General features: G+C 38.6%; 2 protein-coding genes across 6 annotated transcripts in view; both read left to right on the top strand.

Moving 5' to 3' along the window:
* Positions 1 to 14101, top strand: part of LOC106959444 (histone acetyltransferase KAT6B-like) — a 192207-nt gene that overhangs the window by 135502 nt on the left and 42604 nt on the right. The window lies entirely within an intron of this gene.
* The window catches only part of adkb (adenosine kinase b), a 179619-nt gene that overhangs the window by 137464 nt on the left and 28054 nt on the right, over positions 1 to 14101 (top strand). For all 5 annotated transcript variants that reach the window (XR_001427353.1, XM_015052011.1, XM_015052008.1 and 2 more), the window contains one exon: positions 11375 to 11410. Coding sequence is in view for 4 of the 5 variants with exons in the window: in XM_015052011.1 (XP_014907497.1) it covers positions 11375 to 11410 (36 nt within the window). In the remaining variant the exon portion in view is untranslated. The remainder of the gene's footprint in view (positions 1 to 11374; positions 11411 to 14101) is intronic.

Raw genomic sequence — 14101 nt, 5'->3', positions numbered from 1 at the left:
GTTTTACCAGGAGCAGACGACGTGGTTTCTTCAAGTCATTATAGATTGTGGAAAAACTTGATCTTGAGATTCCATCCCTCTCCAATCTTCCCCCGTACTCTCAAAGCCTTAACAAAAGGAGTGCAACACCCGTCGTGGATACACGTTTGTGCGGTGCCTCTTGAAGCACTGACTGAAGTCAAACAAAACAGTAAAACAGATTCAAACTCCTGAATCTGTTTTGCCTCACATTCCTCTTGAGGTTTCAGTTGTCTCTGTTAATTATGCACATTTTCTCTATCATACTTTTTCATTCCACTCAACTTTCCATTAAAATGCTTTGACATATCTCTCGCTGTCAAAAAAAAATATTTCTGTACTGTTTTACTGTACTGTATTGTACTATAAGTTCAGGGCTTCACAGATACACATTTTTCTTTCTCCAGTTTATAAAAATGACTTGAACCCAACTTATTTTTCCATTAAATTAGTTAAGAAATTGCTTCAGGACTAGTCAGGGTTGTAACGGAAACTCCTTTGGTCTAAAAACGCCAGTTCAGGGCATGTGGTGAACAGTCCCCTACATTCTCTTCCTGCAGCAGTTGGTGACTGAATTTATTTCTCTGGCAGGCAACATGACTTTGGTGATCCTGATAAGCAGTGTCCTGATAAGTGGATCAAGCATGTGGATTGACCTGCTGTGGTCTCAGTTGTATTGTAGCATTGCTGTAGACACACAGTGGTGGAGCGGTTGAGATATTCATTGACCGGGATTTACCGGGCTTTGCGACTGGTCTGCCAAACCTCAAGTAGACCAGCGGCCCTCATCTCCAGGGAGCCTTGGCAATGTGCAGAGATATGAGCAAACATTTAATTTCAGAGTTTTTATTGCCTTCAACAACACAATTTTGGAAGTTGTCAAACAATTTGTGAGAAGAGCGATGCCGAGCTAGGGACAAAACTCGGCCTGTTTTCAGTTGCAAGCTGGCCAACCAAAATGGGAGAAATTGGTGTTGTTTTCTTTTGGCCTTTGATGAAACATTTAGCGTTAAACAATTTTAAGAAGGGTGAGATTTAACTTTTACGTTTTAGAACTGTATATCTAAACTGTTGTTGAATGTGAATAGTCTGGCTTCTGTCTTGAATCTTGTGGTTTCAAGATATACGACGATTTAAAAAAAAGGTTTGGTTTCAAGACAGACAGTGGGATTGATGGGTTTTCTGCAAACAATTCTGAACTATTGCAAACAAACACACTGGCGTATCTGTTTTGTGTCATTGTTTTGATTCTACAGAAGCACCTCTGACTGCTCAAATGTCAGCTCTGAGATTTATCAGGTATGTTGGTAAAATAAGCAGCCTCGTACATTTTTTTTTTTTTTTCTTTTTGCTAATTAACAAGGTAACCTCAAGTTGTCAGACTCGGAACTTTACTTCATAAAACATGACGGTGAAAAAACTAGTAATGTTAGGAGTCAGATTTGTATTGTCACTAAAATTACATTTAACTGGTGTTTGGTTTTGTGTCTAGAACAAAGCAGAGGACTGTACTTTGAAAACATTACTGTGTCTATGATGCATCCTCATCATAGTCAGGTAGTTTAATATATATGTGTGTGTGTGTGCATGTGCGTGTGTGTGTGTGTCTAACAAGGTCAATCTATGTTACCACCCAACAGTCTGCATCACCATCCCATGTTGTACATCCATTGCATGACATTTTTTTCCCGTTTGCAACATTGGGTAACACTTTGTTTGAAGGGGTGTGCATAAGTCTGACATGACACTGTCATAAACATGACATAACACCTGTGATGAACACGAAGGAGTCTTTATGAATGTATATGACACTTGTCATGAAGTGGCATTTGGTAAATAATGACACTTTTAATGCAAAGTTGCTCTAAACGTTTCATTTAAAGTCCATTAAAAATGCCAACTTCGCATGATTTTGTAAATAATGACAATTTAATGTAAAGTTGCCATGACAGTGTCATGTCAGTCTTATGTACACCCCTTCAAATAAAGTGTTACCCAACATTGCTCAAGCTCAGTTAAGTTAGATATAGAACTTTAAACAAAAAGTCTTTCCACATATTTTGATTTGAATTTAGGTCTTTACTTCGATTAAGCCATTTGAAGAGTTTAATATGCTTTTATCTACACCAGTTTGTGGCCGTCTGCTTGTGATCTGTGCTCTGCTGTCCAACCACCAACATGTTTTACAATGCCGGTGGTTTGTTCAGGTCTATGTGAACTGTTCTCACCACACATAATGTTTTGCATCTCAAATAAATAGCTAAGCTTTGGTCTCTTCTGACCAGAAGATGTTGCTCCACATGTTTGCTGTTTCCTCTTCTTTGGTTGTGGCAAACTTTAAACGTGACCTCTAATGACTTCCTTTAAACCATGGCATTGTTGTTGTCTCTCTTTTTGGTGTGCGTGACTAACAGTTTTCCAGTCAACTCATCTCCGCACCTTCTCCAGAGTCATTAAAGCATTTGAGATGTTGTGCTGTAGCCTAACCCTGCATAAGCTTTTTTCACAGCTTTCTCCCCGACCTGTTTGTTATGATTCTTGGTCTTCATGAATTATGAAGATCAAGATTCATGATTCATGATTAGTCTTCACCTCTGTGAAGATGTTCTCTAACAAAGCTCTTCACAGATCAGCTATATTTATACAGAAAATGGATAACTGACATTATTTAAAATATTTGCATTGGATTTAGCTGTGAGGTATCAAAGTGAGGTGGTTAGATCGTAGAAATGTGAATCTTTCAGTATCTAGCGATCTAGTTCAGTTACGATTTTCAGGATCACAATTTGATTCAGAAACGAACTTACTTCCTGTCTTTTTTCTTGAATAAAAACGTATTTATATGTTTTTAATTCTTTTATAAAAGAATTATTCAATATACACACGATGGGCAAAACAATATTCTACGGTGGCAGAGTGGGTTCATTGTGCCTGCAAATAGGAGCAGCAAAGATATACAACTTAAGTGCAATTTAAAATCGATTTTAAAATACTCAAAAATAGTATTTTGCGTTCAAAATACTCAGGATTTGAGTTCTGAACCCTGGGATTCAGAATCCCCAGGATTATTTTCTGCACTTCTATCGAATGGTAAGGCAAGCCACACTTTTCAGGTTTATATCTATTAAAAACACTAAGAACATCACTTCACTAATGCCTCAACTCCGAGGTCTTTCACATCAATTCCTTATCAAACATTTTTAAGTGCGTAAAAAATTTAAAAGGATTCTTGATGTACGAGTAATTTATGCTTTAATAGTATAATCATAGTAGTAGGTTTTTATGTCAGGATTATCATCCTATTAGAATGTTTTATAGAATTAAGTTGTTTGTAATCAATCTTTTACGTTTAGATCAATACTTGAGATCAACATGAAGATTTCAGACGATTTTTTTTTTTTTTTTTTTTCTTTTTTTTTTTTGCTGTTCAGAATTTCACCTCTGTGGCGTAACTTCTGGGAAATGCTTTTTTTATGCTGGAACAAAAAAAAAAAAAAAAAAATTTATTTTTAAAATAATTGCAGTTATTATGCATTTTAAATGCTGTTTTACAACTTTGATTTCAGGCATTGTGAAAACAGAGATAAGAACACAGCTTGTGGTTGCAGGTTTGAGAGCTCCACCAGGCTTTTTCAAGGAATCTGGCTAAATTGGCTGTGAATAGCAGATGTAAATCTATCTGCAACAACAAAAGGGTTACAAATATGCGATGGTATCAGAGTTTTAGAACTTGGTGCCTAATAGCCAAGTAATGTATCCAAGTGAAATACCACCAGCTGCAGCGAGAGTAAATTTCCAGAGGCAGGTAAAGCGACTCCTGCCTCCGTGGCATGTGTTGCTCCTGTGTGTGTTTGCCTTCATGTTTGTGGCCCGTCGTGCTTACGCTGGATTGCTACGTTCTCGGGGTTAGGGTTAGGGTTGCTGCAGGAGGAGGGCTCGGCACACAGGTGATTTATTCCTCTGAATCCGTCCTGCACGGGAGCAAGTTAATGTCTTTCCACCCAAAGCGCTGCCTTCAGCTAGCATCATCATAATAATAATCGCATTTGGTTGTTTTCAGATAACATGGCTGAACCGTTTTGTCGAAGGAATTGTAGAGGATTTTTAAATTGAGTTTGTGTTCAAAGGTAAAAGCAGTTGCGATCTTAGATAACTCTTTTAGCGTCTCCATTTACTATCCGGATTAGTCGGTCCTGAAAGATGAAGCTAACAGCTAAGCTGTGAACTGCAGGTCCAAAAACTTTATTACTATTTATGCAAACGCTTGTTCACGAACCTTTAAACTTTTGTGCTGTTTGTATTGGGCTGTAATTTAGACAGAAGCCAATGATGATGGGAGACAAGAGTTGGAGGTGGTGAAACACCAATGACGTGTCTGTGTGAAACATACGGAGAACAAAACATGTAAAGCGTTTCCAGTAAAAATAGCTCCGTAATATTAACTACAGTGGTGTGAAAAGTTGTTTGAATGAATGCTGTTTTTATTTACACTGCCTTACGCATTTAATCTGTTAATAGCCAACAATAAGTGTTTAATAAGTGTGATAGATTAACTTTTAAATGGTGATATAATCTATCTCAACACAGAATGAACATGCCAAAAGCTTTATCTACTGAAGGTAAAATTTAAGGTGCTTTTAACAAAATCTAGAAAAAAAACTCAACAATTGCCTAGAGCTTCATTAAAGCCGCTGTCAGTCCTATCCAGTGACATCATTTTGATTACATATCAATCGGGAGCGCTTTAATGTAATAATCTGACTAAAAGCACAAGCATGAAATGGCATATGCTGTTTCACCAGGCATTTATAAAAGCTGTCTGGCTCATCCCAGTGACGCCTTGGCTAGCATGCGAGAATGTGAAAAATATGTCATTTGCCATTGTTATATTTATATATATAACTGTAAGTAGCGATAATTGGCTGAATCATTTGACATGTCATAACCCAGTCATGCTAACTTTAGTTTAAAAGGTTTCTACACTGAGTGATTCGTCATTTCCAGCCGATAATGTGCCCTCCTTTTGTCTCCCGCAGTTTAAAAAGGAAACATTTTCATTTTGTTCTCCCTTGAAATAGCCCAGATAGACTCTTTAAAACAGAACTCTTACTGAAACACACGGAGAGGTAGAAGAAAACAGATTTATTGTTGCAAATAGCTTGTCAGGGCTATACCCTCCTCAGTGTCGTGTCCCCTTCGCACAAAGTGTCAAATACAATTCAATTTCTGCCTCTGCCTCAGCTGGGGCTAACACGGTCAAGCAAATGCTTATTTTCCGAAGGGCCCCGGGGAGTTACACTTTCCAGCTTATCAACATTTATTAACCTTAGCACCGAGGTTTGTTCTTTGATTTGGATTCTTTGGGAAACACTGAAATTGGATTTTTTTTTTCCCTTCTCTCGGTTCTGGTGTGACATATGCTCAACAACTTGTCACGAGCGCGAGAAAAATCTAAATGCTTGTTATTTCTGCTGTTTTACCCTGGAAGCCAATAGCTTGTATCTTTTCTCTGGTTTTGGTCTTCACTTATGTGCCAAAAAGAAATGTCTTTTAACTGAACCGCTGACAGGCCAATGAATATAATGAGCATTTAAGGCCAACAGATTTTTTTTTTATTTTTTCATCCAAGTTAGTTGATGTGTAAAAGAACTAACGGGTTTTTTTGTTTGTTTGTTTGTTTTTTGGATTTTCTCCTTTTACCACAGCTATGCTTTAAATTAAATTGTAGTTCTCTATCAGTTGGACGTGGCGTTGAGTTCTCTGCTTGTTGACTGATGCCAAAAGATCAGAAGACATCACTTATTGAAGGCTTCTTTGACTGCCTTGAGTAATTATTTACAGTGGATTTTAAGGGACCAAATGTCCCCGGGAGAAAGTTTGTTCGTAGACTTTACTTCTCAGAAGACTTTTGCAAAACCTCTCGGAGTTGGTTTGATGTCAAAAAGTAAAGACAAAACATTGACTTAGGCTTGACAATAATGACTGAGATGGAAAGTAACCAAAATAAAGCAAGTTCTTCAGTGCCTAGAAAATAACAAGCAATGCTGACTTTTTGTTGCTATGTGGGAAACCAGTTCCAACCCTACATGCATGAGTCAGCTAGTTTTTTCTCTTAACATACTGCTTAACCTCTACTTTGTAAATCTTGATTATCAAAACTATTATTGGCAAAATGCCTTGTTAGTTAGTATATTGTTAGTAAATGGTTCGACCCTCTTTTGTTTTCAGAACCACCTTAATTCTTCATGGCACCACATCCCAACGGTGCCCTGTTAGAGTAGGACCTTACTTCCTGCCTTACTTCAAAATAAGAGTCCCAGATATACAGTACGGTGGCTCACTGTTACGGAGTAACGTATCCGTGGATTTTTCTGTGAATGTGACTCTTGAGTTGTTCGAAAAAAATTTGCCTATTTGAGGGGCATGTTTCAAATATTCAAAATGAAATGAAGCGTGGGAAGCTGAAATACCTTGATGCAATGCAACTGGCTGGCATTTGCAAAGCAGCCAGTGTAGGAACACCGTTCATTTTGCTGGGTGCCGATTAGCTTATGTGGTAGTCCCATGACTATTTCTGTTGTGTGTTTCGCATATTATGGTATATTTGATGCTTTAACTATTAAAATAAGTTTAGATTTGTGGCATAATAGGCAGTTATAAGCTTTTTTAGCATTCTCAAGTATTAGCATTCAGCTATTCACGGACATCCAATATAGTGACAAGGTTTCAAGTGTAAAGCACTTAGCTTCATATTCAAGGCTCTTAGGAATAGCTTACACTTACTTGCCTGTATATAAATATTATGTTTCAATATAGTGCCAATATTGTACCACAAGATTTCATTGCATCCCTAATAAAAATATGCAGTAACATATGATTCAGTGGCTGAACAATACAGTAAGAGTAAATTCAGAGCGTACACAGGATACTGTTCATGGATAGATGGTTTCCAAACAAAGCCAAATATGTTCATGTCAGTTGTCAAGGCTGGTGATGCTTTGTGAACTGGCCCTTGCATGAAGTGTGCATATCCACATCCATTTTGCTTGGCAAGAAATGATAGACCCCCTCCACCCCTCTGACTGGGCTCTGGATTATTAGCTTAAGGTCTCTAAAAATATCCCTCTGCCTGTTTAAGCCTTTGACAGCGGCAACATCTCACACATTTTGATAGCTTCATAATAACTCCGGCTTCAGAGGGGCTCATGCACTCAGGCTGCCTTGTTATCTTTTACCTTCTTTGCCCAAAGAGGAGAAAAGGCGGAGAACGCGCGGGCCCTGAAATCTGCCACGGCCCTTTCTCCGACTCTCTCTTTCTCCGGAATCCGACTCGGCAGCAGATCGTCAAAAGCGAGCATGCAATCACGGCAATCTCAGAACAAACAAGATGCTTTTTTTGAGTGCGCGAGGATTCTGCCCAGATGTCACTTTAAGGCACTTGTCATTGTTGCAACAGCTGCAGAAGCACATGGGACGTCATTTGGAAGCCGTCTACCACAACATACCAAAACAAGCACATGTCAAATGCGAAACATGCGCAGCCTGGAACAGGATATTTTTTGAATATTAATGCCATAAGCTCCTTAAGGAATTGCGACTTTAATTACCTATGTGCTCTGTTTTATTGGCTTGCATGTTCAGTCCTGGTAATTACATATTTACTGCCATACAGTGTTTATACACGAGGTTTAGCTAAGCTTATATTACAAATATTTCTGATGTTGGAATTCACAGCAACTGATAGAAATTAATAAATTCCTGAAAAGGATTACAGTGTACACATGTGGCTCATAGATATTGCTTCAATTATCTTTTCTCCTGACGCCCACACACACTCGAAAGGCTTTTCTCACAAATATTATAGCTGCTAACTAGAGGGAGGGTGAATCAGAGCCATGTGCTGCTCAGCGGCACCATCGTTGCTGCAGCCTTCATTTATGTTTCTCTTTTAAATGCTTTGTTGTGAAATACAACAGTTTTAACAGGGTGTTTTCTAAGCCGCTCATGTCTCCACGAGAAGCCTCATCGTTTGTCAGTGATTGAGCGCTCCTGAGGAGAAAAGTCAATATGTGGTCATAAATAAAGGAAAACAAATGTGAGACCTGAACCTTCGATGGATTGAAAAGGCAAAGTGAGGTGAAATGTGAAGACATGGTTACTTTAAATGATTATAAAACAGCCCTTTGACTATATCTGCTAATTGTGGACAGGATGGGTGGGGTGGGGGTGATGAGTTGACATATTGCTGTTGCTGTGAAGTTGATCCAAAGCAGAGAAAGAGAGAGAGAGAGAGAGCCATGAGGGCTCCCTCCAGGGACCTGTAACCTTATTGTTCCATGTCATCTCCTCCCCTTCTGTTTGAGGAGCGAGATGTCAACCTCTCCCCAAGGTCACGCAAACACCCATCCCACTTCTGCACGTAATTGGATTATTTAGAATCATAAAGCCAACTTACAGACCCGTCTGAGGTCAGAAGTGTGCTTGGCGAACTAGGTTGTCGCTCATGATTTACGGCATCGTTCCTAACTGAGAAGTAGCTTGTTTCTGTCTTCAGTTAAACGTAGAATGAGGTGAATAGTGTAAATCATATAACACTATTATAACCATGGCAAATGACGTATATTGTTATTTTTACACCTTCTACTTGTGTCTGTGCTTTGCATGTCCCGACAAGTACATGCAGTTTTGAATCAAAATCAAAAAAATATTTGTTTAAAAAAAAAAGAAAGAAAGAATAAAAGTGGGGACAGGACAGGTCCCTCTTGTAAATGAGATCTCAGATCTCAATTGCACAAGCTGTATAAATGATAAGACACCCAAGAACCCCACTAAAAATAACTGAAGAGTAATGATTTTTCTCACCGGAATGCTAAATTTGGGCATCAACCTGCAAGAGATAAAAAGTAGTGATGGCACAGTCTCCAGATTTTCAGCTTAGTTCGTAAAACATTGAGTTTATTGCGTGGGTGCACCAGCACTAGCTTATCAATCTAATACCCTACGGAGAAATTTAAACGTGTTTTGAGGCAAACACAGTGGGGATTGGCTATATGTGCCAAAAACTGTAATTTTACATGTGTGTATATATATATATATATATATATATATATATATATATATATATATATATATATATATATATATATATATATGGTAGCTTTCAGATTGGGTGTCGTTTTTCTTCCATTTGTGATCATCATTGTTTCTCTAATGCAAAGAGAAATCAAAACTCCTTTCCTAACAACTGTGTCTGTAGTAAACTTTATTCTTGCAATAATTGTGCATGTCACTCTTACAGCTTTTTAGAGACCTAAGCATTTGCAAAAACTCACAAAAATGTTGCACATGCATCAAGCATGCATGCAGAGCAGGAGAGTAGGTATTTCAATGGATTTGAAAAGCTCCTCACAGCTTGAGTGTTTTCTACATTTTGTACTTTTCTGTTGTTTCAAGACACGTTTATACAGCCAGAGATCTAAGTATGATTGTTGACAAAAAAAACAAAACAAAATAAAAAATAGATGTACAGCATGAATTTGGATTACATTGCTCATTGTAGACTTTGACTTTGCCATTACATGCCATCTGGTAACCAAAGGTAACCTGACCTGCCAGATGGTTTGTGACATGGAACCATCTGGGAACTTCTGCTCAGAAATCGATTGGAAAAGGAAACTGAATACAGACTGAAGGGGGCAGGGTTGGAACCAATTCGATCCATAAAATTATAGAAATGCATCCAGTCGATAAAAGAGGCAGCTTTTGGTCACGCCGAATATTCCCCAACACTGCAGCTGCCAGTGAAGTAAGCAGTGATGTCAACCTGCAGACACACGTCTCTTTACTGGCATTTAAAATTACCATGTTTGATTCTGCACATTCTCTACCCATTTTGCAGATAAAAGAACTGTAAGCCATATCATTTTTCTTTCTTTTAAGTTAACAAAAATAATTAGCTTTGCTTTAAAAAAGCTGACTGAAATTGAGTAGAAGTAGGAGAACAATTTCCCTGTTTTTCGAAAAATTAAACAGCTTTTTCCTCTGGTAAGGTACACAAAGAGTTAAACCAGACAATTTAAGCACTTTTTGTAAATAAATCCTGACATGCCAAACATGTACCTCACATGACTGATCACCTTTAATGAGCAGCTGTTTCCACTCGAAGAGGAGAACCGGCGCCGACACTTGCTGTCATGAAAGAACCGTTTACAAGACACTGAAGACTACATTTATTTCATTTTAAAATACAAAACTATAAATGTAATGGGATTTTTTTTCTTTTCAGGAGTGCTTTATTCTGCTTAACAATTATTAAGATTAATATCCATTGTTTAAAAGCCTAGTAGTTAAAGATAGAATAATCTGTAGTTTATTCTACATTAAAACAAATCTGAAAGTTTGTTTGTGCTCTGAATCTCAATTTCTAACATTTTTAGAATTTTAAGAATTTTTTTATTACCCTCGACCAGAATCGTCACAAAGTATTTTTCCAAGATCTTGTGTACTTGCATATAAGTGTTTGACAAATACTGCACCTCTAGGCTTCTGGAAATTACACGTAAAGTTGTATAGGGTCGAAGAGTTGTAGGGCCGCTGGACAATCAGAGTCCGGGTGGAAACGCTCTCCTGAATACGCCAGAACATAAAATAGTATTCCGACTCAGTATGTACATCTCAATGGAAGCAAGAGATATGTAAACTGCTGAATTTGTCAAAACTAATAATCATTTTGATTATCCTAATGGACATAAGACATGGAAAGTGTAACTTAATTTCATACAAAGAAAAAATAAGTTATGGTATATTGCTGTGGTATATCAAAGTATCTGCTTTTAGCTGTACATCTTGAAAGCTAAAGATTTAGTGCTCTAAAAAGCATTTGAAAGTTTGCATGTTTAGGGAAACGATGTAACCTAAATAAGAAAAAGTATTGGTATGCAAAGTGCACCTGTTCAGAGTCTAAAGCGACCTATTTATACGAGGCGCTGAATGGCTGCAGGATGGGGGATTCCCACATACCAACACATATTCATGGTTTCAGTGGTTGTTTCAAGCCTCCAGGCTGATGTAGTGTTATCTCACGCTGCTGCGGTAAGATGAGATGATGTCTGATAATAGTTAAATGGGGTGGGCTGCCTGCCTATTAAATCAGGAGCTGGCAGAGCGATGCTAACTCAGGTTACTTATTCTCATGTGACATGTGAGGAGCCGAGGGGGAAACGAGATGTCTTCACTTCACGTCTGTGGTTGGACATTGTGCTCTGTTTTGTGACTCTGTAATTAACTGCTCATTTGTGTGTGTCTCTGTGCGTGTGTGCGTGTGTGCGTGTATGTGTGTGTGTTTCATCTCTTCCAGGAAGCGGCCACGTTTGCCAAAGAGCTGGGCTTTGAGGTGAGTTGACCGGCAATTTAACAGTAAAAAAGATCCTAAAGGTTTATTTTTTGCTGATAATGAAGTTCCTTTTGGACAGTGATTGATGTGCTATTATACTCTCCAGGCCTTGCAGCAGTTGCTATGGAAACCAGGCAGTCGTCATGGTTTCTTTGTTCAGCCCCGCTCTCTGTTATGACGCACTCGCTCGGTCTGCACCCAACATCGCCTACAGATGTTATTTATTGAATTTTGAAAAGCCTCTTGGGAAGCTGAGAAGTTGGGCACGGTTTCAAGCCTTTCTCCGCAGGCTCGAAGCTCATCAGGTTGCCAGGTTAAAAAGCCTCCTCATTATCCTCGTCGCACTCAGGGATGTTACTGTATGGTTTCTGCTCAGTGCTATACCATGACACCATACGGAAACACTCTCCTTTAACATCCAAATTAAAGCCACTTGTTATAGATTATAGAGATGGAAATTGCAGCGCTTGTTTGGGCTGCCTCTTAAGTGTAAAATGAATATTCCCAGTCTTTCCTTCACTTGTTTTTTTTTTCCTTCCCTCCACATTATCCACATCTCTATTTAAATGTGAAAAAAACAAAAGCACAAATAGCCAAGATCTGTGTTTTTCAGGTATTTTAAGTGCTATCTTTCAGAGAGAGAGATCCGCCTTGAATATGGCTCTGCTCTGTGTGAATAATTGTCATCCAGAATCACTAACGGTGTGATCAACGTGACTAGAATAGAAATGCAATCCTGATGGCAGTGACAGGTTTAAGAGAGGAGACGGGATGAAGGCAGGAGGAGGAGGAGGTAATAATGGAGGGGCCCCATGTTAAAAAAATAAAAAAAAACAGCACAAAGGGCAAAGTCAAGACTCGGCGAGTAGTTACAGTTCTTTGACATTTTCTGTGTCAACTTGATTTGGCAGAACACTCTGTGAAATTGCATTGGATGAATGTGATTTTTTTTTTCCAGATAACAGCAGTGGTGTGTACTGTACCCACTGCATTTCTGGATGGTTGTAGCTGAAAGATGTTTTCTTCACAGTAGTGAAGTGGGTTTTTTTATTTTTTTTATTTATTTCTTTTTGTCACTTTCTGATGAGAATTGTACTTTCCTTTGACAGGCTACTTCTTCAATGTTTCCAGTAACAACTTTTGAAAACACTGTTGCTTATATATATAACAGTATGGAGTAGGTTTGTAGGGTCAATATGTGGGCAGGGAAGACTGGAAAAGGTATGTAATTCAAGTCTGTAAGTGTTTTCCAGATCTGGATGAGTAAGGAATATAGTTCATGGGAAAATGAACTATTCTCAAGTCAAATTTACGAAACCACTGACTGGAAACTGCTGGTATTTTCGGATGTTGAGTGGGAAAAGATTTCACTCTTAGACGGCATCGCCGAGACACCTTGAATCCGCTGTAAATGTCATGCCAGGCCACTACATGGCGCTGTGATTTTAGCATGTCATCGAACGCACATGCTCTTTTGAAAGATCCCGATAGCTTGAAAGGTATAAACGTTTGTATTAGGTTCTTATGCTTACACAAGCTTAACATCTAGCCATATGTTTTAAAAAGAATTGATTAAAAAACTGTGAAATAGCTCATTAGCTTAGCACCGACAGAATGTTATCTGCTAACGTCTGTCGTTAGTAGCATACAGTTAGCCAGCAGCAGCGCTCACACTCTCAACTCATTCGTATCTCGTCTATCATTGTGTCTTTCTTTCTTTTTTTTCTTTCTTTCTTTCCTTCTTTCTACAGAGTTCCCGAAGTATTGCAAGACAAAATATTTCAAAGGCCCATAATAATAGCTTAGACTTCTCCGGATGCTAATCACATGCCGAGAACAAACGGATAGAGCTCAACTCTAACAAGAAATATTGGGGTGCTTTAAAATGCGAGGACATATCTTTTGTCATGCCATTTTTAACTGGAGCTTTTTTCTGTCCTTTCAGTATGAAATATCAAACAGGACATAGAGGCCACTGCTTTATTTCTAGTATTGTCACGTTTAACAAGCTAATATACTGAAGTAGGTTTCTTTAAGCACTTTGAGTCCTATAATGACAGTGAGGTTGATCTCAGTCCATCAGAAGTCTTGTTAATTCACTAATTAGGCCTTTTTAGTGAAACTTTAATTAAATATTGCTAGGATCTAACCCTCAAGACACAGCGTGATGTGCTCCTAATGTATTCTGAAACACTGTTATCATCACATTATGGATGACTAACACAAATGACAGCCACTCTTCTTCAGTATAAATACAAGATAAAGAGCTTGTCCTCCCAGACGCAGCAATCAGCAGATCTGAACGCAGTCTCCTGATTGTGATCTGTTTCCTTTAAATGCTCAAAAGAACTCTCTGCATCACAGCTCTAATTGAATCTCTCCCCTGCAGCATTTTTTTTTTCCCTCCAAGCAGCCCGCGGTGGAGATTATCAGTTTCTCGGTGGCTTCGACGTAGCAACGCAATTTAACACCCTTGTAAAGCTTTCATATTTCACGCTTTGTTGATTTATGTCTGATCAGTCGCCCTGCGATCGTAAATATTGCCATTTGTCAGCCGTGAACCAAATTGACCGTATCGTTTGTCAATCCGTTTCTAGCTTGCTGGGTTTTTTTCCCACTCACCCCCCCCCCCCCCCCCCACTGTTTTTCTCCCTCCCACATGATTTGCGGCTGTAGGTCTTGCTTTTTTGT

This window comes from Poecilia latipinna, unplaced genomic scaffold (genome assembly GCF_001443285.1).
Source record: "Poecilia latipinna isolate Pla-1442-1.1 unplaced genomic scaffold, P_latipinna-1.0 Scaffold1080, whole genome shotgun sequence".
Taxonomy (NCBI): domain Eukaryota; kingdom Metazoa; phylum Chordata; class Actinopteri; order Cyprinodontiformes; family Poeciliidae; genus Poecilia; species Poecilia latipinna.
The sequence above is the reverse complement of the archived record's forward strand: the minus strand, read 5'-3'. Positions and strand labels throughout refer to the sequence as shown.